Here is a 27,927-nt window from a genome sequence, read left to right as displayed (position 1 = left end):
GAGGCTAATAAGAGTCCTGCAGCGGAGCGGCTTCTGGACTGTCTTGAGTTCCGTGTCTTCCTGTGTCTCTCACTGTTTGTGTGTGTGTGTGCAGTGTGTGAATCCTGGCGGTGATTCCAGGACTCTCGCCTGAAAATCCAGTTTAACTGGGGACACGAGCTCACGAGCTTCTGATTTCGCGTGCTTTACCTGCTCAGGTAGGACTCACCTGTCTCTCTCCGATCAGCTTTACCTCGTTACAGTTTCCTGTTTAACTGCGGGGGGCTCGGGGGGCTGGGGGCGTTCAGAGCTGGACTTATAACATATCCCGGTGAAGGTGGTTTGTTTGTTTTTGTTTATATTAAAATGACTGTTATAAACCGCACCTGACCAGGGACCTGTGCACTCCGCAGGAGACAGACCCAAAGCCCCGGGGTCAAGACTGTCCGACTGTCCCTCAGCTTCTTTCCTTATTGGACACAGTCTACGTTTGGCTGCAGTTCTCTGGCTAAGTTAGAAATCCTGCTCTGGACAGAGCCCAGGTGAGAGGTAAAGACTCTGTTTGTGTTAATGTGTTTAGTGACGTCCTCACACGACCTTGGTCTGATTTTCTGTGAAATATTTATTCCTAATTCCTGATTGGGTTTGTATTATTCTTTCTATCTGCCTGCTACTAAGTTTACCTTCCACCTTAAACTTTTTAGCTGTTCCACTCTAGCTCTCAAATAAATTTCCATTCCACCTTAAATACATGGTCCCTAGTAAAACACAGACAGTGAGCATATATCAGTCCAGTGTCATAAAAAGTCTGTCACTCTACTGACTGTAGCCCACTGCTGGTCCACCATCGGACCCCTCAGATTACTGTCCTGTACCGGATAGAACTCATTTATAATCTCCTCACACAGATTTTACATTCACAGAGACTTTTATTCTGGAAAACACACTAATACAAATATCACCAACAACTCTGAGAGATATAATACTGAGTGTAAGACTGATATAAAATGATTAAAGGATAAAAATGATGACGCTGTGCTGATTTAAATTATTTACTGATCTTATTTATAAAGAATAACAAAAAGAACCTAATGAAGGAGAAAACTCTAAATTGGACTGTGAATGGAAAAGTGCTAAAATGTGGCATTTTGTCTAAAATTCTTTTTAATCAGCAGTGGTCCGCCCAGAAAACACTGTGTAAAACACTAGTGCACCTCCACCTCTGCCCTCAGTGGATCAACAGTGGTCCTCCGTCTATTCCACATTAAATAGGTGCAGCTGTGGTGCCTATGAGGTTAAATTTGGCTTTTTAACTAATAAATAGGCTTCATAATGCACTTTTCAGTTCCACCTTAAATAGAGAAGTTATTACCTCCCTTCACGTGGTTAAACATGTAAGTTGTATGTACATTTTACCCAGTTCTATTTAAGGTGGAACAGAAAATTGCAAGAAGCCAATCAAGGTGTCAGCATTTAACCTGTTTACCATTTAAGGTGGAATGGAGAGTTTGAAAAGAAGCCAGTAGTTTGAAGCTGGGTTTTTGTGTTTCTGTAAACCTCCCGTGTGTGTGTGTGTGTGTGTGTGTGTGTGTGTGTAATTTACTCAGCTCACCTTTGTCCAGGAGAGGAGTGTCCTGCGCTGTGTTTAGAGTCTCTCTCTGTCATCACCTGACTCTGTTTACACTGTCAGTGCGCACCTGGGGGGTTTCACAGAGCAGGATTTCTCAGTTAACCAGATAACTTAAACCCAAAGTCAAGACTGTCCAATAGGAAGAGAGCTGAGGGAGATTCATGGACAGTCCTCAGCTTTGGGTTTAAGTTATCTGGCTAACTGTGGAACACTCCCCTCTCCCTAGTCCAACCCTTTACACAGCAAACACACACTCGGGAACTCACAGGGGTCAGTGTATGATTTGATTGATGGATTGATTGATTGATTGATTGATTCATTCATTCATTCATCAGGGAGTTACTAAACATCTCACAGGAGAGGATTTATTAAGGAGTTCAGTGTTTCATTTAAAAATCCTGATAATGAGGAGTAATCCTGATCATTACTGTGGCTCTGCAAACTGAGACATTCAACAATGATAACATCTTCCTCCAGCTCTGCTCCCAGAGGCAGAACCAACAGAGGAACCGACGAGGAACCTCCTGGTGTGATGTTTCCCTGAGTGGTTCAGTGCTGGTCTCAGGGTGTGGACTAAGCCTAGGCTTCATCATCTAAGAGAGGGTTTAGTCTTTGATCTCTGGGCCATAAAAAAAGTTAATCGACTCATTAGTCACAAGTGTCTCATTTGAGTTAATTGCACCTTAAACTGTGCTCCAAAATGTAACTGCTGTATCATTTAAGGTGGAATGGACATTTCAGGAAGCTCAGGAAGAGAAGCAGCTCAGTGTTGGAAAGGACTCTGGGTTTCTCTGAGTGTTGAAGGGGGATTGTTAACTTTATAGTGGACAGTCAGCCTTTATCAGCGTCTCTGTCCCACTCCTGTGACTACAGCTCTTTGTCTTCTGTGTCCCCAGTCATGGCGGTCCCCGTTCCCAGACCCAGGGCCCGGTACACTCTGGACAAGATCTTACGGATGTCCTCCACGGACAGGTGAGTAAACACACAGACCGTAACACACACTCACTCTCTGAAGACGGTTCTGAGACCTGTGTCCTGTCTTCAGCAGCGTCTCAGTGGACGGAGCCGAGTCCAGCACCAAGCCTGAGGTCATCAGTGAAGGTACGTCACTGTGTTATCATCAGAATCAGAACACTTTATTGATCCCAGAGAGAAATTCCAGTTTGTTTATAATGTCTGACACGTGTCCCGTAAACCCGACTGGACCGGACTGAACCCGACTGAACCGAACCTTACTGAACCTGACTGAACCGAACCTTACTGAACCTGACTGAACCGAACCTGAGAGAGAACACACCAGAGGAACTCCATCACTGCAGAGAATACAGTTCCACTGTTCCACACACCAGAGGAACCCCATCGCTGCAGAGAACAAGAGAACACAGTTCCACTGTTCCACACACCAGAGGAACCCCATCGCTGCAGAGAACAAGAGAACACAGTTCCACTGTTCCACACACCAGAGGAACCCCATCGCTGCAGAGAACAAGAGAACACAGTTCCACTGTTCCACACACCGGAGGAACCCCATCGCTCCAGAGAACACAGTTCCACTGTTCCACACACCGGAGGAACCCCATCGCTCCAGAGAACACAGTTCCACTGTTCCACACACCGGAGGAACCCCATCGCTCCAGAGAACACAGTTCCACTGTTCCACACACCGGAGGAACCCCATCGCTCCAGAGAACACAGGTCCACTGTTCCACACACCGGAGGAACCCCATCGCTCCAGAGAACACAGTTCCACTGTTCCACACACCGGAGGAACCCCATCGCTGCAGAGAACAAGAGAACACAGTTCCACTGTTCCACACACCAGAGGAACCCCATCGCTGCAGAGAACAAGAGAACACAGTTCCACTGTTCCACACACCAGAGGAACCCCATCGCTGCAGAGAACAAGAGAACACAGTTCCACTGTTCCACACACCGGAGGAACCCCATCGCTCCAGAGAACACAGTTCCACTGTTCCACACACCGGAGGAACCCCATCGCTCCAGAGAACACAGTTCCACTGTTCCACACACCGGAGGAACCCCATCGCTCCAGAGAACACAGTTCCACTGTTCCACACACCGGAGGAACCCCATCGCTCCAGAGAACACAGGTCCACTGTTCCACACACCGGAGGAACCCCATCGCTCCAGAGAACACAGGTCCACTGTTCCACACACCGGAGGAACCCCATCGCTCCAGAGAACACAGTTCCACTGTTCCACACACCGGAGGAACCCCATCGCTCCAGAGAACACAGGTCCACTGTTCCACACACCGGAGGAACCCCATCGCTCCAGAGAACACAGGTCCACTGTTCCACACACCGGAGGAACCCCATCGCTCCAGAGAACACAGGTCCACTTCTCCACACACCGGAGGAACTGAGGTGGGGGGTGGTGGTAATACCCTTCAAGCCCAAACTTAGTGAGGCTCATGTGCTGCTGCTCCAGAAAATCTCACTTCATTTGGTGTTGCTCTGTAGTGGTTACACACAGTGTTTATGCTGACACCTAGTGGCCTCCTGGTTGTAGCAGGGATTCTGTACTAAACTGAATTCATACAAAACTTTATAGAAAACAGTTAAAAATATTTCCTTCCAGTCTCATGGTTTAATAAAACGACTGATTGCAGCTTTAATGCTGGCGTTGTGTAACGTGGCCTTGGGCTGATGAGGTTCTAATGGCGCTAAAAAACCCAGAGTAATGCAGAGGAGCCTGAAAAACCAGACACGTCCGGACACAGATGAATATCTGGAGTTGTGGGAAAAACAGAAGCCTTCTCTGACGTCTGAAACAGTTCCAGTCACGAGATAAAACACACGTCATTCTTCTGACAGCGGAGTTATGAGTTTTCACCGCCATGTGACGGTGTTAAAGACACGGGAAAAAAAAAAAAGCACGGCAACTACTCTGTACCTCACCTTTTAAGGCACCGTAAACAATTCTGGAAAGCTAATGTTTTCACAGCAAAACAAACACCCCTCCTGTTTGTTTACATTCAGAAGCTCCTCGTCTTTTAAGGTGAAGCGCTGCGTGTGAGTAAGAAGTGACTGTATCTTTTAATGGTTTTAATAGATAAACCACAAGGCAGTAAACATGAAAAAATCTAAAAATAATAGACAAAACCTTTACTGTACCCCCCCCCCCCCCCCCACACACACACACACACACACAGACTTGTGAACAGCAGTCCTCTAATGGATTTTACAACTTCCAAATGGCTACTATTTACTAACTCTCTAGTACTAGGGGATTCCTGAGTAATCACATGTTAAATGATGACATACAGTTGAAACAGAAATAATATCCAAGTAAAATTCAATAAAGAAAAACAATCAGCAGCAGTGTCAGCCGTGCATTTGGTAAAAATTCTCCTTGAGTGAGTGAGGGAGGGAGGTTCAGAGGGCTGCTCGTAGTCTGTGGCTTGGTGTAATTTCCCCAGTGCGTGTTTAGTGTTGGTGTGTCTTTCCGTGTTGAGAAGAGGTTGTCGGAGATGTGTTGCTGTTGCCGTGACGATGGACATTCTGACAAAGCGAGGATCGCAGGAGGAATGTGGTTCACCTCGTTTGTCTTTTTCCCCGCAGACCCTGATAGAGCGGAGAACGGTGTCGGTGACGTCTCCGGGCCGCGGGACATAGGTGGAGAGGGTGCAGATGTGAGGTTTTTCCGGCCTCCTCTTCTCTTTACCTCGGCGCTGGCGGACGAAGGGACGAGGTTTTCATCCGAGTGGACGAAGGATAGCACCTCGGATTCCTCCGCTGATGAAAGTCCTTCGACTCCAGTCTCGAAGAAACAGGAGGAGCTCCCGGACGTCCAGCCGAGCGGTCAGCAGCAGACCCCAGCCCTGTGGGTACCACAGCACAGTCTGTCCGCCCTGCCTTAGACCTTAGCCCCGCCCCAGGCTCATATCTCTGTGAATCATCAGCTTGTTTAAAGGAATACTATGTACTTTTTTTACCTTTAAATTAAAGCTTCAGAATTACTGTGGTGCTCCACTGAGCCACTGCAGAAACTGCACTATGTAACTTCTGTTACTTCCCCTTTCCTCCTGTTTTCAGGACAGTGCTGTAAAAGTCAGTTACACTCTGCACATGTAGCTGGAGCCCAGGAGCAAAAATATCAAATCTCACCTAGTTTTTCTATAAGGAGCTTCTTATCAATAATGCTACGTGCTACAAGCTAACACACTGGGGTTCAGTTCCCTGCTCTGGCATGAGTGCCATGCTATAATAAAAGTCCCTCAGGCAGGACTCTTAACATTACATTTGCCGGTGAAAATAACAGAGCACTGATACTCCATTCACACGGTCGTCACACCGTGGATCAGACACAGCAGTGCTACTGGAGTTTTTAGTGTCACTACTGTCCTTCAAAGTCAATAATTGATGAGAGGCTAAACTTTCCTCACTCTTATTCTTCACATTTTAACTCCTTTAATAAACTGTTGGACAGTTCAGAGTCTGAAACATGTTTACAACTGGTCTGTAGGTGTTTTATGTTGGAGTGGTGTTAATGTGTCGAGGTGTTGTGCGTTGTTGTGTTGTATGGAGGTGTTGGAGTGGTGTTAATGTGTCGAGGTGTTGTGCGTTGTTGTGTTGTATGGAGGTGTTGGAGTGGTGTTAATGTGTCGAGGTGTTGTGCGTTGTTGTGTTGTATGGAGGTGCTGGTGTGGTGTTACTGTGTCGAGGTGTTGTGCGTTGTTGTGTTGTATGGAGGTGTTGGAGTGGTGTTAATGTGCCGAGGTGTTGTGCATTGTTGTGTTGTATGGAGGTGTTGGAGTGGTGTTACTGTGTCGAGGTGTTGGTGTGGTGTTGTGTTGGAGTGGTGTTAATGTGTCGAGGTGTTGGTGTGGTGTTGTGTTGTATGGAGGTGTTGGAGTGGTGTTAATGTGTCGAGGTGTTGTGCGTTGTTGTGTTGTATGGAGGTGCTGGTGTGGTGTTACTGTGTCGAGGTGTTGTGCGTTGTTGTGTTGTATGGAGGTGTTGGAGTGGTGTTAATGTGCCGAGGTGTTGTGCGTTGTTGTGTTGTATGGAGGTGTTGGAGTGGTGTTAATGTGCCTAGGTGTTGTGCGTTGTTGTGTTGTATGGAGGTGTTGGAGTGGTGTTAATGTGCCGAGGTGTTGTGCGTTGTTGTGTTGTATGGAGGTGTTGGAGTGGTGGTGTTGTGTGTTGTTGTGTTGTATGGAGGTGTTGTTGTGTTGGAGTGGTGTTACTGTGTCGAGGTGTTGTGTGTTGGAGTGGTGTTACTTTGTCGAGGTGTTGTGTTGTATGAAGGTATTGTGTGTTAGAGTGGTGTTACTTTGTCGAGGTGTAGTGGTTTTGTGTGTTGTTTTGTTGTATGAAGGTGTTGTGTTGTGTGTTAGAGTGGTGTTACTTTTGTCGAGGTGGTGTGTGTTGAAATGCTGTTAATGTGTCTAGGTGTTGTGGGACGTTTCTGGTGTTAACACTTGTTGTGATTAAAGTTTGTGTGAATGTCTCTGTTCTCTCAGTGTTTCTCAGGTGGCCACCGTTCCCTGTCAGAACCCTCCAGTCCACAGCTCAGTGCAGAAAAACCCGGCAAGAACCAAGAAACCACGGTAAGAGCCACATGGCACCAGTTACTGCTGGTGGCTATGGAATCCAGGGTGCTTGCTAAGGTGTTGCTAGGTGGTTGCTAGATACCATAGCAACATCCTAGCAACCTTTGGGATACATAGCAAAACCCTAGTAAACCCTAGTTTCTGAGTGAGTTACTGTCGCCTCGTCATGTATGATCTGTGTAAAGCTCTGGTTCCATTTTCCTCAGAGCTGCTACGATCCGAGTCAGTCGCAGGAAACCGGCTGGATCCAAAACGCAGAACAATCAGGAACCCGGTTCCAGTCGCTCAGAGACAGCAGTGTCACGCTCCAGCTGGCTGGACGTCTGGAAGGGACGCAAGTAATGACCACAGCAACAACAACTACATAATAATAATGGTTCTGTTGTAATGATACAATGCTGTAAATTTGTGAAGAAGCTTTAGTGCTGATGAAGTAAGATGACCCTTACATTAATGTAGTGTTTGTTGTTGGTTAAAGACACAATGTGCTGTGGGTGACGTTTGACGGACAGCTGATGTCACTGTGGAAGAAGCGCACGGTGAGCCATGGATTTATTAGAAAACATTATTAATTAAAGCGAATAAAGGGGAAGACGAACGGGGCGGGGCTGAAGACACTGTTCTGGGGACGATGACTGAACCTGGCTCTGTTTCAGGAAAAGTTTACGGAATACGTCTTCCACGTGTCCAGCGTCAGCAGCGTCCAGCAGCAGGACAGAGGACGCTTCTCCATCTGCTTCAAGAAGAAACGCCTCGAGTTCATGGCTCACAACGAAGGTCAGAAACACACACACACACACACAGCACAGACAACAGTCTGGAGGCAGAGCAGCCCGTTTCTGACTGAGGAACGGTGATCTGCAGACGTTCCCCGATGTTCCCCCCTTTTTGTTGATTTATTTAAGTCTTCCTCCATCTGCAGCTGTGCAGGAGGGATGGGTGTTGTCTCTCCACGCCTCACGTGGTCGAGAACCTCCGGCTCCACCTCAGCATCACGGTTCTCTCACAATGAAGGACCCCAGGGCCAAAGTGTATGGCGCCATCTCTGGACACAACCTGTGGATTTACAACAGCAAGGAGGTCAGTCACAACTGGCCCTCACTCAGTCACAACCGGCCCTCACTCATTCAATGAGGTTCACTGCTCTAAAGTGTTCTCTGGGAGATGGAGCTCCCTCCAGTGGTGTGGAGTGGTGTTTGTGATTTAGAGCAACTCCAGTGTCCAGTTTTTTCCTTAATCCTCCTTAAAGTTCAGTGTGTCACGGAACAAATGCCTTAAGTGAAACCTAAGGGTTTTCATAAGGAAACTTCATAAATATTTAAAGGTCCCCTTAAGTTCCTTAAAGATGTAGTTCATGTAGTTGTGAACTGTGTGTAAAGCTCTGAGTGTCCTCTCCATGTGCTGCTCTGCAGTCGGTTTGCTCTGGAAACCGCTCTAATGTGTTTACGAAGCCCCAGTGTCTGTAAATGAGTAAAAAAACAAAGTGTCTGGGTCCGGTGCTAGGCTTTCTCTCTCTCTGCTCACGGCAGAGAAACACCATCTGGAGGTTTTTAGACAACGGAGAGACTCCAAACGCTGAAAAGCACCAACCGAGATGAGGATGTTGCCCTATTCCTGCTCCATAGGGGGGTAACACTGACTTATTTCTGCTGTTACAGTTACATTACTTAAGGTGGAACTGACTCTAAATTCAGGAGAGTGCTAACTGCATGAAAGTAAACACAGAGCGAAAGTGCTACAAAACAAAACAGCTTCTGTGGGAGTTTCTGTGGGAATTCAAACAGTGAATAAACACTTACAGACGAGTTACACTTCAGACACCAACAAGATACAGTCGCTTCTTACTCACACACCGCTCCACCTTAAGAGATACAGTCGCTTCTTACTCAGACACACCGCTCCACCTTAAACGATACAGTCGCTTCTTACTCTCACACACCGCTCCACCTTAAAAGATTGTCACTTCTTACTCTCACACACCGCTCCACCTTAAAAGATACAGTCGCTTCTTACTCACACACACTGCTCCACCTTAAAAGATACAGTCGCTTCTTACTCTCACACACCGCTCCACCTTAAAGGATACAGTCGCTTCTTACTCACACACACCGCTCCACCTTAAAAGATACAATCGCTTCTTACTCACACACACCGCTCCACCTTAAAAGATACAGTCGCTTCTTACTCACACACACCTCTCCACCTTAAAGGATACAGTCGCTTCTTACTCTCACACACCGCTCCACCTTAAAAGATACAGTCGCTTCTTACTCACACACACTGCTCCACCTTAAAAGATACAGAGCTTAGAGCTGCGTTTCCAAACATTTCTAAATGTTCCCTCTACGGTTTTTACTTAAGGGAAAAAATGAGGGAGATTTATGCAGCCGCCCACAGCCTCTGATCTCATTGAAGGTTTTGAGAAGGCTGAATGCCATCAGATCCTCACAGCAGTGTTCCTGTGGTGTAACTCCTTCTATGCTGTGTTTCAGGACTTTAATCTGGGTTTGGGGTGGATGCTGGTGTCGATGTCCGTGGCGTCGGTGAAACAGACTGGACGCCACAACTTCAGCCTCATCACGCCCTACAGAACCTTTAAGTGAGTCTCTTATATCTGTTTTTACTGTATCCTCGAAGCAGGCCATGCTTTCGTCCGGTAAGACCGCCGGTTCACTGACCCCTACAGGCCTGAGGGTGTCTGAGGTTCTGAGGGATTCACTCTAAGGACAGAAACAGCTGACGGCACTTTAAATGTGTTTTTAATTTTAAAGATACCTTTCCTAGTTTGCACAGTGAGGGTGTGTTAATCGTGTGAAGTGTTGGATGTGGTGCCTCAGGACGCGCCGCTGTCTGATCTGTCTTGATTCTGGAATTTCTGAACCACTTTAACGAAAGAGGAAGTGATGTCATTATTACCACACACTCCAGAATGCGCTTCCTCATACTTCATTAAATGGGAATTTTAACATTGAAACACCATCCCTTTGAAGCCACGGGGCTTTTCTGAGGAGTTTCAGTCTGTTTGCTTTTTCTCTGTTTCTCTGAGTGATGAAAGAAACCCCCCCATGCCCCCACCCCCCAACACACACACCTGACCCCTCCTCTGTGTTGCAGTTTTTCGACAGACTCCTCCCGTGACCTCCCCGTGTGGCTGAATGTGCTGAATGAAGTGATCCGCAGTGCCCTCTCCTGCAGCGAGGTGGCACTGCGACTCTGGGCCAGTCCCTGGAACAAAGTGTGTGCGGACTGTGGCAGCTCAAACCCCGAGTGGGCGTCCATCAACCTGCTGGTGGTCATCTGTGAGTCCTGCGCAGGTACGGTCCGTCAGATCGCTCCGTGCAAACTAAACTATTCCCTTGGGGACGACAGAGCACTTCGAGTCCTCCTCTGATCTGAGCTCAGCTTAAAGAAGCTCTAAGAACAATAAAGCGCTGTCTGGCTGTTGCTAGGGTGGTGTTGGTGCGGGTGTCACAGATGGTCGCTAGCGTGTTAAAGTTGCTGTGTGTAAATCACTCGTCCAATCAGAAGCATGTACATAGCGCTGCTAACGAAGCATTTTAAATGTTAATGTAATGTTAATGAAGGACTTGAATGTAATGTTTTTCAGGAGTTCATCGATCAATGGGCAGTAACCGCTCCAAAGTACGGAGTCTGAAAATGGACAGTAAAGTGTGGACAGAACCTTTAATAGAAGTGAGTTACATTTGTTTGTAGAAATCTGTAGGGGTGTGTGTGTGTAAAGTGTAGGGGTGTGTGTGTATAAAGTGTGGGAGATGTTAAGCCTGTTAGTAAGTGCAGTATTGTCTCTGCAGTTGTTTGTTGTTTACGGGAATAAAGCAGCGAATAACGTGTGGGGACACAATGTTCCGGCGAGGGACCAGCTCCTACCCGACTGTTCTCTGGACGCAAGGACACAGTTTATTCACGATAAATACTGCAGGGGTCTGTACCGCAAAACACACCCTCTCATCTCCAACCAGACCCTGCTCAATAAGGTCAGATATCAGCACAGTTAACACTCACACACTCCCCATACCCTGGGATATATATATATATCTGTGTGTGTGTGCGCGTGTGTAGAGGCTGTGTGAGGTGGTGCGTGGGGCTGATATCGAGGAGACCCTCTCTCTGCTGTGTTCTGGAGCAAAGGATCTCTCCGCTCTGAGTTTGGCGGAGGGGTCTGGGCAGGCATTACAGACGGAACTGCTGAGACACAATGAATACACAGGTCAGGACCATACACACTGTTTGTATTGTTATCTAGAACAGGGTCATCCAGAGCAAGGTTTCTTTCCTTCACTGGCTCTTTTTTGTGTTGTGGAACTGCAGTTAAACTGGCCCCTAGTGGCCTGGATGTGTCAGAGACTGGGTTTTAAATCTGTGTTAAACATGGACGCCCCCATGTCGGGGACCCATGCCATTTACACTCATGGACAGTGGTGTGTGTGTGTGTATGAGCTGAGAAAGAGGAACGACAGAATACAAATTACCCCTGGTTCTGTAATGACTCTCTGGTTCTGTTTTGCAGAGGCTCCACCTGTCCATCAGCAGAAGCCACCACAGGAACAAGTTGGTAAGACCCACTCACCTCTGTCTAGAACCTTAACTAAAGTCCCTCTGACACGTAGAGAACAGAACTAACACACGAGGGCTGTGTAGCGCTGGTGTGGTTTTAGTCTTCATTCTTTCAGTAAACTGCTTATTTACATGAACCTGCCTAAGCTCCGCCACATGTAGAGTGTACTCCAGCCAATCAGAAGCAAGCTGGTATTCACAGCTCTGAGGTAAAGATTGGGGGTGAAGGGCGACCGTAACCCGAGCTAAACCTCAGCTACGTTATAAATGGACCCCTGGAGAAATGTTGTGTATGGGCCCTTTAACTGTGTTTACAGCAGCGAGTGTGAGTTATTTATAAAGTGCTGATGTTGAGGGAAGCGAGAGCTGATCCAGTGAAAAGGAGAAGGATCAGAGGGAAGTAAAAGTAAACACTGAAGGTCAGGGGTCGTTTGCTTCTGACCTCAGTCACATGCTTAGGGGTGCTACATGCTACAGGCTACATCCTAAAACTGTTCTGTGATGTCATACACATTAATATATATATATATATACCTTAATATAATGTTGTGTGTGTGTGCGCGCAGGTCTGGAGGAGCTGCATGGGAAGCTGTACGATGAGAGGTTTCTGTTTTCTCAGGAGAATGACTCTGCTGCGTGTGACGTGCTGGACCTGCGAGAGGTTGTGTCCGTGTTTAATGTGTCAACGGGGTGAGTCTCCGTCAGTGGAACTTTATTGATATTACCTCAGCACATAACCACACAGTAAGGCTGTGTGAGACCAGAGAGGACTCACCGAACCTTTACAACCAACACACATTCACCGTGCTGTGTGCGAGTGTGTTTACCTGAACTAAACTGGCAGCTGACAGCATCCAAACTTCCCTGTGTTCTGAACGTATGGTTTACTCTGTGTGTGGATTAAAGATCTGTTCCCTCTGCGTGAATGGAACTCTGGGCTTGTAAATAGACTTATAGCAACAGTAATAATCTTAATTGTTTTTTTTTTGTTTTTTTTATAAAAAGAGGACACTTTTAAAAGTTCATAAATGGTTTATAATCTCAAATCAAATCAAATTTATTTGTATACCACTTTTTACAATTGATGTTGTCACAAAGCAGCTTCACAGAATTCCAGTAAAGACAAAGATTTGACATGAAGTGTAAAAAAAAAAAAAAAGAGCCCCAGGGGAGACAGTGACACAGAGAAACAACCTCAGAGCTGGGGAAGTGAACCAGGGCTCACACAGGGGACCTATCCTCCTCAGGTCAATCTACTGGTAACAGTTAGGAGTCCGTGAGAACTTCAGTGTAGGGGCAGCTCCAAGGCCAGTGGTGGTGGCTGGAGCGTGGAGCAGGAGCTCGACAGTCATCCATCAGTGTCCAGACAGACAGGTGGCGGTCATTTACTCAGAAAAAGGTAGAGGGGTGGAGTTAGTTGAGATCTGTTTTGATGAATGTAAAGCAGAGGATGTGAACTTTTCCAGAGTGTGGCTAATGACTCCGGCAGATCTGACTATGACAGCTTTAACTAAAAGGAGAGAACCAGAAGGACACACAGACACGGGAGCCTCCTGAAACACTGGCATCCCTCCGCTCCATTTAAGGTCTTATTTATAAGGTGAATTTAGTCGGACTATCTGTACTTCATCTGAAAATGGAAGACATATGTGATAAATACCATGGCTCTCGTTGTCACCTTAGACACTTTTTTTTTTTGTCCTGATCTAAAAGATATTTGGGCGGGTTATTTCACTATTATGTCCATTGTTCTTGAGGTAAATCGGCATCCTTATCCTCTGATCACCATATATGGAGTTCCTGACCCCTTACTTTCACTTAACTCTCCTCAAAAGGACATTATAGCTTTCACATCCTTAATAGCAAGACATTCCTTATTGTTTCATTGGAAGTTAAATATATCTTGAGAGGACGTACAGTTAAATTTTTTCACAAATGGCAAGCCTTTATTTCCTATTTCACTAGGCACTACCCAATTGAATGTGTGCTTGTTTTTGTTTTACCTGTTATATTACATAAATTACAAGTAATGAGCTGTGTAGGGACATCGGTGGGGTGGTGTTTATTGTTTATTATATGGTACTCTGTAAATGTAACTTAATTATATTCTTCAACATTCATACCAGAAAAGGGGCTAGGTAAATTGAATATTTGGCCTGCAATTAGACGGTGTGCTCTCATTAAAATTTAGTTTCTTGAGGTTTAATAACTGCTAGTTTAAAAGCTTTGGGTACATAGCCCAGGATGAGGGATGAGTTTACTATAGTTAAAAGAGGATTGATAATAGCTGATAGTACTTCTTTGAGCAATTTTGTGGGAATTGCGTTGTGTGAAAGTTGTACAGTTTGCGGAGGTGATAATCTTCTCGAGTTCTAACTGTGGGAGTGGGTAAAAGGTTTCAAGTCTTTCTTTTACAATTACATTATGTTTTATATCAGATAAGATAACAGTCAGGTCGGGTTTAATACTGTGGGTTGAGTTAGTTGTCTAATGTTCTCAATTTTATTATTAAAAAAACTCCATTTACTCATGAGAGTTGCTGGAATTAGTTGTTCAGAACCTGCTTGATATTTTTGTAATTCTGGAAAACACACTAAACAGTACTCTCGGATTATTTTTATTATTGGAGATCAGTGAGGCCAGATATGCTGAGCGAGCTTTAGTGAGGGCATTTCTATACTCTATAAGGCTGTCCTTCCAGGCAGAGTGGAACACTTCCAGCTTGGTTGATTGCCATTTCGGCTCTAGTTTCCGTGATGTTTGTTTTAAGGTATGGGTTTTATCATTATACCATGGGGCGAGCTTTTTCTGTCTTATACTTTTCTTTTAAGTGGTGCCACCTTTTCTAAAGTAGATCGACAGGTATTTTCTAGGTAATCAGTACATCTAGCTCCATTGGGTCTGATGGAGTTGGAACTGGGGTTGATAGTTCTGGGAGGTTTTCTATAAATTGTAGGGCGGTGATGGTTTTATTATACGCTTTGTAAAATAGAGAGGGGCGTACATATATTATGGCTAAGACGTAGCTCATATGAAATTAGGTAATGGTTTGCTGAGGATTGCGGTAAGATATTAATTTTGTCAATGTTAAGACTTGGTGTCAAAACTAAGTCTAAAGTGTGACTTCAGTAGTGTGTAGGCCCTGTTACATTCTGAGTACTACCAACAGAGTCTAGGATTGAAGTAATCAGTCATCTGCCTTCTCAAAATGGATATTGAAATCTCCTACAATTATAACTTTATGATTGCACACCGCTAGGTTTGCAGCAAAATCGCTGAATTCTTTCAGAAATTCTAAGTAAGGCCCTGGTGGTCTGTAAATGTTACATAATAAAAATGCGTCCTTTTGTTGACCGGATTTGTAATAATGGTGGAGAGAACCTCAAAAGAAGTGAAGGTGTCACATTGTTTAAGACTAATTTCTAGGGTATTTTGGTAAATTACACATGCTCCACCTCCTTTGCCTGATTATCTTGGGCTATGTACATAATTATAGTCTACAGGGGTGGCTTCATTTAGTGCTGAATATTCATTTGGTCTAACCCATGTTTCCGTGAGACAGAAAACATCAAATGTATGATCACTTATGACATAATTTACAATGACTGCTTTTGAGCTTAGTGATCTTATATTAAGTAAACCAAACTTTAGATCTGAGGTATTTCTGCTATCATCTGAATATATGGTGTATTTTCAGACACTGATGATAATGTGGTGTTGACTTTAACTTGTGAAACCACTACATTCACCTCCTCAGCTCCGAGTTTATACCTCAGCATTTCCACTGACTCTTTTGGACACAAAAGAAGACACTGTCACTCCTCTCTGTTACAAATGATTATTAAGGACTTTTAATGTGTTTACAACCTAATTAATAATAAATGTAATAAAGAGGTGTTTAACCTACACACTAATGCCTGTATGTATATAGGTGTGTGTGTGTATTAATATATGTGTGTATGTGTTTTCCAGGCAGCATTTCGAGTTTCAGATTTTGACTTTGACGGACAGTCTGACCTGTTCGGCTGATTCTCTGGAGTCTCTGCTGCAGCACATGAAGCACATCATCAAGGTAGTGTCACAGTGCTGAGTTCTCAGAGCTACAGTCCTCACAGCCCAACCATCCTGTGCAGTGTTTCCCAAGCATCTCAAATTGTTCCCTATCCACTTGTTAAGTGTGACGCCACGCGTGATGTTTCGCTGTTTCCAGGTCCAGACACACCTCAGGTCCTTTATTATACATTCATAAGACCTGCGTTTACTGTTTGCATAAAGCTGAATGTTTCAATCGGTTCTGTGATCAGTGCAGCAGTTCAGAAAAAGGAGGGTTTTTGGCCCCACAGTTTGTGTATTCTCAGCTCATTCTAATGTGTGTGTGCTGTGGTGGGGACTGACTGGGCACCCTCTGGGAGCGCGGGCCATGGACAGAGCCGTCTCCCACTCACAGTCAGAACAGGAGATTTGTATCAAGTTCTGCTCCCGGTGATAATCTACTATAAGAAGTAGCTAAGATTCGTACAAAAAGTCATTAGGTTTGGTGCTAGTCTGGTTTTATATATAACTCAGCAGAAGGTCTGAAAAGGCACTAAATCTAGGGCAGAATCACCAACGGTTTGGACCCTGATGTGACGTTTCACAAGGTCGAAACACCACAACTTTACAAGTGAATTCACTGTGTAGTGCTCTGCTCTGCTCTGGGCCTCTGTAAATGTTCCACTGTTTTCGGAATATCAGTGTCACTCAAACAGTCCCGCACTGCAAAAGATGGCGTACAACCCATGTACTCTAGTGGATAGAGGATTACCCATAATGCACTGCGCTGTTTGGTAAAGACCCATATGAGATTGTCTCTGAAATCTGTCACCACCCTCCTGCACCCTGTTCACTAGAGTAGTGCACTGTGTAGTGAGTAATGTAGGGAACACTTTGTAAATTCAGATTTGAGCCATTTTCGTGTGTGTGTGTGTGTAGGTGGTCATGCCCGGTCCCCTAGTGAACGAGGAGCTGCTGGAGGTCATGGCTGTTTCGCAGCTGTCTCTGAGAGAAGGAAATGGACTTCAACACGCGGAAGTGTGGGCTTCACTCAGACCCGGAGAAATGTTCATCTACCCCACACTACCCCACACACCCCGCAGCACGATCGCTCTGAACCCCCACACACACTACAGTCAGTACCACACACACCCCGCAGCACCATCGGCCTGAACCCCCACACACACTACAGTCAATACCACACACACCCCACACACACTACAGTCAGTACCACACACACACACACAAACTCCAATTTTACAAACCCTTACTTTCCATAAACTCTTTTTGTTTATTTTGAAAGGTCTGATCACCGCTGATAAAACCATACAACTCACCACAGCTGAGAAGTGAGTCTTTTTAACTTTGTGACATCACAAATTTTAATTTCAGGAATTAAAGGGTTTTCTGGTGAAAATTGAGAGTTACAGGGCGCCAGACGTAGACGACACTTCAGTTTTACACCGGAGTCTGAGGCTAAAGGGAAGAATGTTGGAGCCCTGCTGTTAGCACAGCGCTAAACACGAGAACATTATTCCGAATACAGACTTTACACATCCATCTTATATTCAGAATCATACACTCCAAAAGCCTTCGCTCCGGTGCTAAAGCTGAGGAAGTAAACACTGGTTGACTTTAATTGTTGCTAAGTTTAAGAAACAGTTCAGTGAAAGCAGTTGTATTTACAAACAGACTGTGTTTATAAACGTGTTTATTTATCATTTTACACCGTTTCTGTAAAGTGCGACTCTCAGGAGCTGAAGAGTCTGATGATTAATGATGTTGTAAAACGTCTGCTGTCGGAGCTGATTTGTGCGTGCTGTTGCGCCCCCTGCAGGACACTGTATCTGCAGTTTGAGCTTGAGCAGAGCTGCAGGAGCTGGTTTGACCTTCTGAACAAAGCTGTGTACTTTGAGCGGAGCATCCAGCGCCCCGTTTACCAGCTCCCCAACGAGATGAGGGGCACCATCCCAGCCGAACTGGAGCGCTGCATCTCCCACATCACACTGTACGGTCAGTCCAATACATACTGGACCACACGGCCTGTATGGTCCAGTACATACTCCCTGTACGATCCAATACATACTGGACCACACTGCCTGTACGGTCCAGTACATACAGGACAGTACACTCCAGCCGTAGTTCAGACTGTATTATAATACTGAATACTCTCTCTGTGTGTCTCAGGATTAAAGGTGGAGGGTGTGTATCGGCGCTGTGGAACCGCCACTAAGATCTCTCAGCTGGTGGAGCAGCTGCGTTCTGCGCCAGACGCTGCGGTTCTAGGGACCACTGAACTGGACGTTCTAGACGTAGCTGGAGCTCTGAAACTGATCCTGAGAAAGAGACAGGAATTAATCCCCACCTCAGAGAAACACGAGTGGGTTAAAGCAGCAGGTAACACACACACTCTCTCTCTCTCTGAGCTGAAGTGAAAATGATGTTTTTTGAATTCTGCGAGTTCTCTGTGGAACCAGCAGAACATCAGCAAAGTACTCTACATGACCTCGCTGTGTGTGTGTGTGCGTAGCTTATACACTGGAGACTGAGAGACTGTTTCAGTATCGACGTCTGATCAAAGACCTTCCTCCGGACGACAGAGCTACTCTCTCCGCACTCTGTGGACACCTCTATGTGTAAGACATCCATCAAATCCTCACAGCAATGTTCCAGTGTTTAGTGTAAACTTCCCCAGGCCTCAGCACAACCCTGTCTCTCTCTGTCTGTGTGTGTAGGGTTCAGCTCCACAGTCAGGTGAACAGGATGACGGCCCACAACCTGGCGCTGATCTTTGTCCCGACACTTTTCCAGGAGCTCGCCATGAACACGGACATGGTCCGACTGACCAAAGAGCTCATCATCCACCACACACTCGTCTTCCTGGTACATACACACACGCTGCATGTGCACATCTTTATTGTAGACACACAACTTGGATTCTGAGTAAATGATGAAAGGGGATTAATGTGTGTGTGTGTGTGTTTAGAGTAAAGAAGAATCTCGAATGGAGGAAGACATAATCACTGTGTTCTGAAGAAGAGACTGATCTCCTCAGTGTCCCTCGCCTTCTGCAGCTGTGTGTGTGTGGAGAGACAGATGAAATTACAGACTAATTAATGAACAATAGAAATAAAGGGTTGATGTAAAGCATTTATTACTTATTGATGATGAGGGTCTGTTTACAAACATTAGGGTAAAATCTATTGATAAAGTATTTACACTCAGAACAATGTAATGTTTCATTTATTAATGAAATATGAAAAGCACTGCCTTAATAAAGGATTTATAACCTGTTTCAGGAGTTTTAGTCATTAATAATCCGCACTCTTTCACGGAGCGGGAGAGGAGTTCTTAATGAACATTAAACATTGAGGAGCAGAGTTTAATTAGGGAATGAAGTCTAAATCTCACACAACAATAAATCACTGCTCCAACAGGCTTCAGTGCGGAGCGTGGCCTCAGCAGTGAGGAAAGGGTTAATACTTGGGCCTCTTCACCTCCACCCTGGGGGGGAAAGGATGTTAATAACATGTTAATTACACATGGGGTGTTTATAAGACTAGCCCCTCCTCCATCTCTGTGTTTAGACAGAACTCTAAAGCCTTGCACACACTAGTCTTCGACACACACAGAGGACCAGAACTCGCTGTGCTGCCATTTTAGTTCCAGAAAAATAAATGTAGATATATATTTGGGCAGTGGTCGTGAAGACGCACAGGGAGCTAGAGATCAGTAAATGATTTACAAAAAGTACGAGACGTGCAACAGGAGCCACCAGTCGCTCTGGGGCAGAACCTCTGCTCAACACTGTGACTGAGAGAGAGAGAGAGAGATACTGACCCATCAGCCTCCATCTTCTTCCTCTTCTCGATGATCTGCAGAGAGAGAGAAACGTCAGCATCTTCCCAGAGCAGCCACTTTGTTACAGCGCCCCCTGTGGAGGGTCTGGGGGGTGTATCTGAGTGAAGGGTCAGTCTCCAGCACTCTGTGGTGAGTTCCTGGTGTGCAGCCGTCAAAATTGACCATTCACTCACCCCCACCCTGAGCATGGGGCGCTGTAACCAGACCACCCGTGTTTTCACTGCACCAGGCAGCGGTTGTAATCTTATGGCTGGCGCATGTAAACACTCACTGCGCTGATCTTCTTCCACTGACGGTCCAGCTCCGCCTTCTCATTCGTCTCCTTAAAGCGGCGAGTCTTCCTCCCCTCCGACATCTTTATTCCGTACTGGAACGCAGCTCTACAGAAAGACAGCAAACATATGAAAGGTTCTGCTGAGTTCTAGATAAAGCAGAACTCAACATTTCTGAAGCTAGAACATGAATGTTTTCTTACTTGGGTAAAGCCTCTTTGTTGTTCATGTAATCGCTGTATTCCTCCTGAGTGTCGAAGTCCCAGCGTCCCAGAGGACCCTTCTTATTACCCTACACACACACACACACTTCAGCTCGGTTATCTCTGGAGGTTCAGTCAGAACTGAACAGAATCCTGACTCAGATCACTTCTGAAAATAAAGGACAAGCAGAACCTGACCTGGTCCATTTTACTGTAGTCCACCTCTTCATCACTGTCCACCGCCAGGTCGTCCATTCTGCACCGCAACAAACAAACAAACGTTTACCTGCGACTGAACCCACCCACACAAACCCCCGTCTAAAACCATCATCAGATCAGAGGGCGGCGGGGTAGGGAGCGTCCAATTAAAACGCAGCACTGCGTCGCTGTGCGGTTCACAGCCTCGGGTTTCACTGGTTCCTTTCTTTACGTGGGTTTTGTTGGTATTTGATGTGTTTTATTGTGTGTTAGCTTTTAAATTGTTATTTGTAATAGTTTTAAGTCTTTGTTTTACTGTTTATTATTATTTTTGTTGCTGGTTGAAACTCACGTTGCAGGATAGCACTCTGCGTAACTGTTGGACATCCCGAAGAAATCTCCCAGGTGTTTCTTCTCCTCGCGCCTCGTTCCAGCCGTGTCCTACAGTTAAAGACCAACACAGACCAGAGAGACCAGAACCCCACAGAGACCAGAGACCCCCAAAGAGAGCCCAGAGACACCCACAGAGAGAACAGGGCCTCACACAGAACAGAGACGTTGGAAGGTGAAACTCATCCAGTTCAATATTCAGTGCTGATTATTCTAAGCTTTGAGAGCCAGGACTCCCCTGAGGCAGGACCGGGGACTGGACCCGTACTCTCCTGAGGAGGAGCCCAGCTCTGAGACCAAACGTGTTGGATCAATAAGCACACACCTCTCATTTCTGACTGAAGGCGGGGTTACCATCTCACAGACCAATAAGATCACAGCTTTAGATCAAAGGATATGTTTCCTGCCAATGAGTCGCCGCGGCTCCAGCAAACTTCTCATTAATGAGTTTAATCTGGTCCTTCACTGATCCTGGACCTGAGAGAGAGAGAAAACGAGACAGACAGAGAAAGAGAAATTAAATTAATAATAAAAATGTGTACAACATTAAAGTAATTAAAGTAGTGAGGGGGTGTAGAGGAGGGACTTCAGGACGTTTACCTTTATCCGTATCAATGACCTGCAGAAGAGAAAACAAACGGTCAGAAGAACAGCGCGTGTCTCCAGAGTAAAGCCCAGTACAACTCCACACATTTGACAATAGAAAAGCTGTAAATTGTAGTGATAAAATATATATGCAATCCGTCATTTCTACCAACAAACACCGTTTATAAACACATGCCCCCTGCAGGACGCTGACTGATGTACAGTGTAGATCTCATCCTGACCTCATCGTCTGCTCGCGGTTTCTCAAAGTAGCTGTGAACGGGATGTCTCTTCTCCTCGTCTCTCTCCCTCTCTCTGTCCCTCTCTCTCTCCCGATCCCGCTCTCTCTCCTTCTCCCGGTAGCGTTCCTTCTCTTTGTCCCGAGAGCTCTTAGACGTGGACGGGATGTAGTCTCCGATATCATCAAAGATACTGGGAATAAAACACAGTAAACCATTAAACAAAAAAATGACCAAAAACCCCCCTGTTCCTCAGTGCTCAGGACCCCCACAGAGCAGGTGTGATGTGGTGGTGGGTCATTCTCAGCGCTGCAGTGACACTGACGTGGTGGTGGTGTGTTAGTGTGTGTTGTGATGGTGTAGAGTGGATCAGACACAGCAGCGCTGCTGGAGATTTTATTATTAAGTACTAATTGCGTGTAAAGTATAGAAACAAACTACTCACTTCAGATCGGCTTCTGCAGCTTTCCGCTCGTCCAGCTTTCCTGAAAACAACCAGAGGCTAATTTACAACTCATCCATCACATCTTTCCCTTTCTGCCTCAACCTCATCTTTAACCTTTAACCACATCCCGATCCTCAACATCATCCTGACCCTGATTCTTCACCTCATCCCAATCCTCAACCTCATGATGAACCTTAACCTCATCCCGATCCTCAACCTCATGATGAACCTTAACCTCATCCCGATCCTCAACCTCAAACTCGTCTTTAACTTCATCCTCAACTTTGTCCTGCCACAAGCTCCAGCTGCTGTTCTCTCCAACAGAACCCACCTGGAGAACTAGGAGGAACAATCTACTCCCAGTCAGTAACCTCCTCTACACGGATCACTCAGCACAGTCTCAAACAGCAGTTACACTGACACCTAGAGGCCTGAATGGGTCAATGTTCACCAAAGCATAAATATAGCATTTCTATGAAATGTTTACATAGCGCACATTGTATAAAAGAACAGAGGAAGTGCATGTGCAGTCAAACACACACACACACTAAATAAATAATCTCTATATAAAAGGTGTGTGTAGAAACATTCACATTACATTTTAAGCACATTGTTTATACGCATTTATAAGATTTAATAAGAATACAGCTGAAATATAAGGAATAAAACCTGAATTAAAAGCTGGAAGTAAAGTGTATAAAAGAGCAGAGAGACTCCAAATATAAAGGAACTACAGTGTTTACCCTTGTCCTTCTTCTTCAGTTTCTTGTTGCGAGTTCCCTGCCTCAGGTACGAGAGGATCTGGGTGAGTTTACTGATCACAATGTCGTTGGTGGTCAGAGTCGTCTGGGCCTGAAACACACACACACACACAATCACTTACTAATCAACGTTCACAGATGACACACTCCACTTACACAGAGTGAACTTTAAGGTGTTGAGTCTGAACAGAAAAGCATGAGGAATGAGGTGTGGAAACTGCCCCCTGCTGTGGAACCATGTTCCCTGCACTGACAGTTCCATCCAGTTCCTCTAGAGCGAGCTGGAGTGGTGTCTGTGATCCAGAACTTATCATCAACACTGCTGTGAGGATCTGATGGCATTCAGCCTTCACATAAACCCCAATGATGTCAGATTAGATTAGATATGGATCACTGTAGTCTACAGATGACTGTAGACTGTCACTGCGTATTAATTACTCCTCTGACCGGTGACTGACCCCTCTTCCCAGACCCTGCCACAGGTCCTGAGGTGTGTGTGCCTGCGTGTGTACCTCCATGGTGGGGCAGTCTGCTTTGCTGCGGATGAGGGTGGTGGGGATATCGGTGTCTGCGTATTCATCGTCCAGATCCACCACATACGCCATGCGGCCGGGCAAGAACAGCTCGTTACGCTCCGTCTGACGGCCCTTAAACAGAATACGGTAGATATTCCTGCCTAAAAAACAAAAGAAAATGCACACAACCTTTAGCATAGCCCCGCCCCCTTAGTCTGAGTCTGTCCAATCACAGCGCTGAACCAGTGTTTGTGAGAGCACAAAGACGAGGTTAAACGCAGCAAAAAAAAAAATCACGGAGAAATAAGAGCACTGAGTAAAAACGGAGAAGAAAGAGAACAAGAGTGAAAACGGCTAAAAACCAGAGCTTCTGCTCCTCGCTCCTCACTGCTGTGCGCTCGGGGTCGGGGTGAACAGCGAGCGGCTCATTATCATTTAAAGGAACAGGTGCTGAAAGCCACCTAGACTTCTGTTACAATTAAAATTATTTTTAAAGCCACATAAACACAGCTCCATCCACAAAATTGGAACCACAGCGGAGTTCGGAACTCACCCAGACGAGTTTTAAACTCAATCTTCTGCTCGGGGTCTTCATCTTTCCTGTGAAACAAAACAAGAACTTAACATAGGGTCACATCATTCAGGTCTGAACAGGTTTAACTCAGACCTGAAGTGGTTTCATTGAAATGTGAACTGGGTTAATTCAGATTCTGAGGCAGAGAATCAGTTCAGACTTACTTCACTTCCTTCTGCACTTTCTCCATCATATCCTCCTCCTCTCTCTCTTTGCTGGTGATTTCTGCTCTCACCTGAAGCACACACAGACATGGCCCTCTCAGTTCAGTCATTTACACTTAAACACAGGGTGGAGACAGCGCTGCTGCCAACACCCACGGCTGACGCCCCCCCACCCAAGCTCCAGTGTGTGCTGGAGTAAGACTCCTCAGTAGTGCACAAGCCTCACGCTGCTCTGAACCTGCTGCACAATTACAAAGTGTTCATCTTCTATTTGAGTGACAGTGTTTGAGTGTGTTTTTCTGAACCTTACAGAGTTAGTTTACAGTATTTTAACTGGATACGTTAAGTGTATAACTTACCTTCTGCAGCAGAGCGAAGTCCAGACCCTTCACCAAGTGAGTGTGCTCCATGTCACCTCCCAAGAACTTAGACTCCTGGATCAACTGACGCCTCTTCTCCGCTGCAGATTTATCTCTGTTCAACAGGTGAGAAATATTTAATACACACACACACACACACTTCTGTACTGTGCTCTAACACAATCAGAAACAGTTTCTGCAGGGTACTGTAGTCAGGGAGGAGTCTTACGCCTCTGCGGTGGGGCCCACGGCGCGGTAGTTGGCCGTGGTGCTGATGAGCTCCGTCTCCTCGTAATCTTTATTAACACCGTCTCTTCTCTCTCGCGCTCGGTCACGGTATTTCTCCGCCAGCTCTCGCTCTCTCTCCAGCTCCTGCTGTCGCAGCTTTGCATAATAACTACAGACCACACAATCAGACATCAGAACAACAACAACAACAACGATGAGCTTCACACACATCTTCAGAGTCAGAGACATCATAAAGAGATGAGAAGGCTATAAAAATAGAAACAAAACGATAATCAACGTACAACACAGAAACAAACAAACAACGTTCACCAAGAACACTCCAGATGTTATAAACAAAAGAGCACCATTAAGAGAAAGATTAAAATAATGCAATTATTAACATCGTTAAGAAGTGAAAATAGAAAGGTGCGAGCTGTAAAGGAGTCTTCAGCTGCTTCTTAAATCCATTAACTGTTTATGTTCTCCGTTTAATCCGAATAACTCCATCTAAACCCACCTCTTTTTCTTCCTCCGCCGCGCGGCCGGATCCTCGTCCTCGTTATACTCCCGGGGCATTCTGGGAAACAGAGGAATAAATACATTGGTTAAACCAATCAGAACGCAGAGGTTAATCAATAACGTCATTAAAAAAAGGCCGAGATGGTGTTTAATCACGAGCAACAGTGTCGTATAGTGTTCAGTAACGTCCACAGCATCCACACGGGTTCTGACAGAGTGTCACACTCTAGATTCATTTATGTAAATATTAAAATTACTACTGTAAAGGTTGTTGTTACGTGCACAGACTACACGTGCTTTGTGTTGTTGTTTGATTTGTCCCCATTCTCTCAGGTCTCCCGCGTGTTCGTCCGTGAGGCGGGTCATTGGCTGATTTCTGCTTTGCACGACAACCAATGGGGTCCTTCCTGCTACTCAACCGGCCTATTACAACCCTCCAACGAGTCCGGAAGGGGCGGGCTTTTTCCACTTAAAGGAACTCGAGAGCGGCGCAGCGGAGAAAGCGAGAGCTGGCAACTTCGCAGCTGTGTGTATGAATGTGAGACGGAGCTGTATTTTTGATCGTTTGAATGAGCGTTTCTTCCGGTGTGTGTGTGAATGGTTTTTGCAGCATTGTTTGGTCTCAGGAAAGCTTGATAATGAATGGGTGCAACTGTTCACTTGTGCAACATTACACTTGATTGCAACTTTCTGCATCTCTATGGTGTGGACAGGGTAGTTTGGGGCGTCTTACATACACACTCACGTTAGGAACCTCTTTGTATATACGCACTAGGCTAGGGGCGGGTGCCACTACTGTATGTTTGGTGAGCTTAGCTTAGATTGGTTAATCAGAGGGTAGTTTGTAGTACTTTTATTATTTACTTTTCTTTGGCACCGTCCTCCGTCCACCCTTAGGCAATTTGGGAGTTGTATGTGTTTGTCTTTAAATGTAGGTTCTACGTCCCCAATCTCACGTTATATCTGTTGCGCCTCTTCATATTGTATGTCAAACCCGTGTTGTAAATACTGAGTTGCCTTTTTGTTTTGTTCTGTGTTCTACATTAAGTAAATTGGTGATTATTGACTCCATTAACTTTGTGTGCCCTTCCCTTATTTACATCTGTTTATATGCTCTGTTACTCCTCCTTTACCCCTAGTAATACGGGGAGGAACGTAACAGTTGTACAATTCCCGAATGTTTTAACTTTACATTTAAACATTCATGACTTCATTAAAATAAAGGAAAATTGACATTTGTTTCTGCTCTGTAGTTTAGGGTTCCGTTCCTATTTAAACCTGCCGTGAATATTCAGGACACAGTTAGATGTAAACTCCAGCTCTGTTCCGACCCGCCACACACCGCGGCCAGAACCTCAGCATCTGACCCTTACCCCTCTAACTCTCTCTGAGGGGACGGCGCGGTCAGAGTGGGACGTGGTGGGGTCAGTGGAGCCCAGTGTCCTCCTCTAAAATCTCTTCTCACACATTTCACTTAACACCAGATTAAACTGATCTCAGCTCTGCTGCACAAGTACGTACTCATGATGGCGGGACTTTGAGGGCGGGGCTGAAGAGGGCGTGGCCCGCGGGGTCATCAACAACTTCCTGAAGTCCTCATTGGTCAACTTCGATCTAACAGAGAAGCAAACAATCAGAGTCTGGATCAGACACAGCATCTGTATCAAACAGAGCAACAGCTACTCTGCCAAGGTGTTCCAGGTGGTTGTGAGGTGATGCAAATACTCACTGCAGCGCTGAGCGATGGTCCTCCACCTCATGGCCGTCTGGAGCCAGAGGATTGGAGTAGAGATCCGCTGTGAATCAGTAAGAGACAGAGTTAGACAAAAAGGGAGGGTCAGTGGGTTCTCTTTAATGAAATGAAAAGGAGCGAGGAGAACCAGGAGAACCAGGATTGCAGTCTGAACACTGCTGGGTCATTGTCTGGGGAAAACAGCTGTGACTTTTACAATAATATATTCACCTCATGTGACCTCTACCTGCTGGAGATGGCCGGGGAACATAGGGAGAGTCCTTAAGTTTTAAAATCACAGTACAATATACAGAATAAAAGCTTAAAGCCTTTTTTACTTTAACTCAAACAAAGTGGTCATTTAACAGCATTTAATCACTGTCCTGTGTTGTACAACCTCATTATTATCTAATTTCATCGAAATAAACACAGCTGAAGTGGATTCTCGATCCAATCACCCGTTCCACCTTAAACAGCGCTGCTGCTGGTCGGGGCCCAGTGTAAACCCCCGATGGACTGCACCGTTTAAGGTGGAACCCTCAATTGCAACAAGAAGACAAAGACAACTCAAAAAAATAAAAATAAACTGATAGTATTATTAGAGACTATCCATCAGTTATGTTTTACAGAGCCCCAGGCGGTGCTTTAAATGATTTAGTTTTAAATAAATCCATATTTCAGCTTCATTCTATTAACGTATTTAACTCGGAGTCTCGACCCGAACCTAAACACGCAGTAAAACTGAATAAAATGCAGTAACCTCGCGGGTTTAAAGCAGAAGCTGAAGATAAACCACTTACTGTCCCGTTCCGGCATCGCGCTGTCTCTGAAATACGTCTTTAAACGTTTACCTACAGCTTAATAATAATTTTCCGCGGAGTTACACACACAGCGTCAAAGCTAAAGCTACAGAAACACCACAGCCTGGCGCTGTTATTAAAGACGAGCGCCCCCAGCAGGCCAGAGGGACGAATCACAGTCAACGAGGCTTCTTTACGCTTGTTTATTCATTTTTTAATACGTATAGATGTACTCCTGTTTGACAAAGTTAGATTACTTTATGTTGCGGGCACAATTTGAAACACTTT

General features: G+C 45.5%; 2 protein-coding genes across 7 annotated transcripts; one reads left to right on the top strand and one right to left on the bottom strand.

Moving 5' to 3' along the window:
• Nucleotides 1-35: 35 nt before the first annotated feature.
• On the top strand, nt 36-19,065 carry LOC136668095 (arf-GAP with Rho-GAP domain, ANK repeat and PH domain-containing protein 1). 6 transcript variants are annotated; one of them, XM_066645349.1, is made up of 25 exons: nt 36-197; nt 393-521; nt 2,506-2,581; nt 2,658-2,710; nt 5,194-5,455; nt 7,098-7,184; nt 7,394-7,525; nt 7,666-7,726; nt 7,844-7,964; nt 8,110-8,267; nt 9,680-9,786; nt 10,302-10,501; nt 10,795-10,880; nt 11,000-11,182; nt 11,268-11,415; nt 11,716-11,760; nt 12,329-12,452; nt 15,735-15,834; nt 16,734-16,929; nt 17,098-17,143; nt 17,632-17,807; nt 17,982-18,191; nt 18,325-18,430; nt 18,530-18,677; nt 18,781-19,065. In XM_066645349.1, the coding sequence occupies exons 3-25, from the start codon at nt 2,508-2,510 to the stop codon at nt 18,826-18,828; spliced, it is 2,871 nt and encodes a 956-aa protein (XP_066501446.1). In that variant the 5' UTR covers nt 36-197; nt 393-521; nt 2,506-2,507; the 3' UTR covers nt 18,829-19,065. The 6 variants fall into 6 exon arrangements, with proteins under 6 accessions (XP_066501446.1, XP_066501441.1, XP_066501445.1 ...); XM_066645344.1 differs by having other exon boundaries at nt 2,655-2,710; XM_066645348.1 differs by having other exon boundaries at nt 393-528.
• ik (IK cytokine) lies at nt 18,961-27,794 on the bottom strand. The gene is made up of 20 exons (XM_066645351.1): nt 27,640-27,794; nt 26,837-26,903; nt 26,629-26,721; nt 25,106-25,165; nt 24,590-24,757; nt 24,361-24,475; nt 24,002-24,072; nt 23,817-23,863; nt 23,261-23,424; nt 22,731-22,839; nt 21,988-22,027; nt 21,546-21,735; nt 21,319-21,337; nt 21,119-21,195; nt 20,681-20,766; nt 20,329-20,386; nt 20,131-20,219; nt 19,927-20,035; nt 19,635-19,669; nt 18,961-19,298 (listed from the first exon to the last, which is right to left on the bottom strand). The coding sequence occupies exons 1-20, from the start codon at nt 27,653-27,655 to the stop codon at nt 19,271-19,273; spliced, it is 1,641 nt and encodes a 546-aa protein (XP_066501448.1). The 5' UTR covers nt 27,656-27,794; the 3' UTR covers nt 18,961-19,270.
• Nucleotides 27,795-27,927: the final 133 nt, after the last annotated feature.

This window comes from Hoplias malabaricus, chromosome 15 (assembly GCF_029633855.1).
Source record: "Hoplias malabaricus isolate fHopMal1 chromosome 15, fHopMal1.hap1, whole genome shotgun sequence".
NCBI classification, from domain to species: Eukaryota; Metazoa; Chordata; class Actinopteri; order Characiformes; family Erythrinidae; genus Hoplias; species Hoplias malabaricus.
Note: the sequence above shows the minus strand (reverse complement) of the source record. Positions and strands in the feature narration are given on the sequence as shown.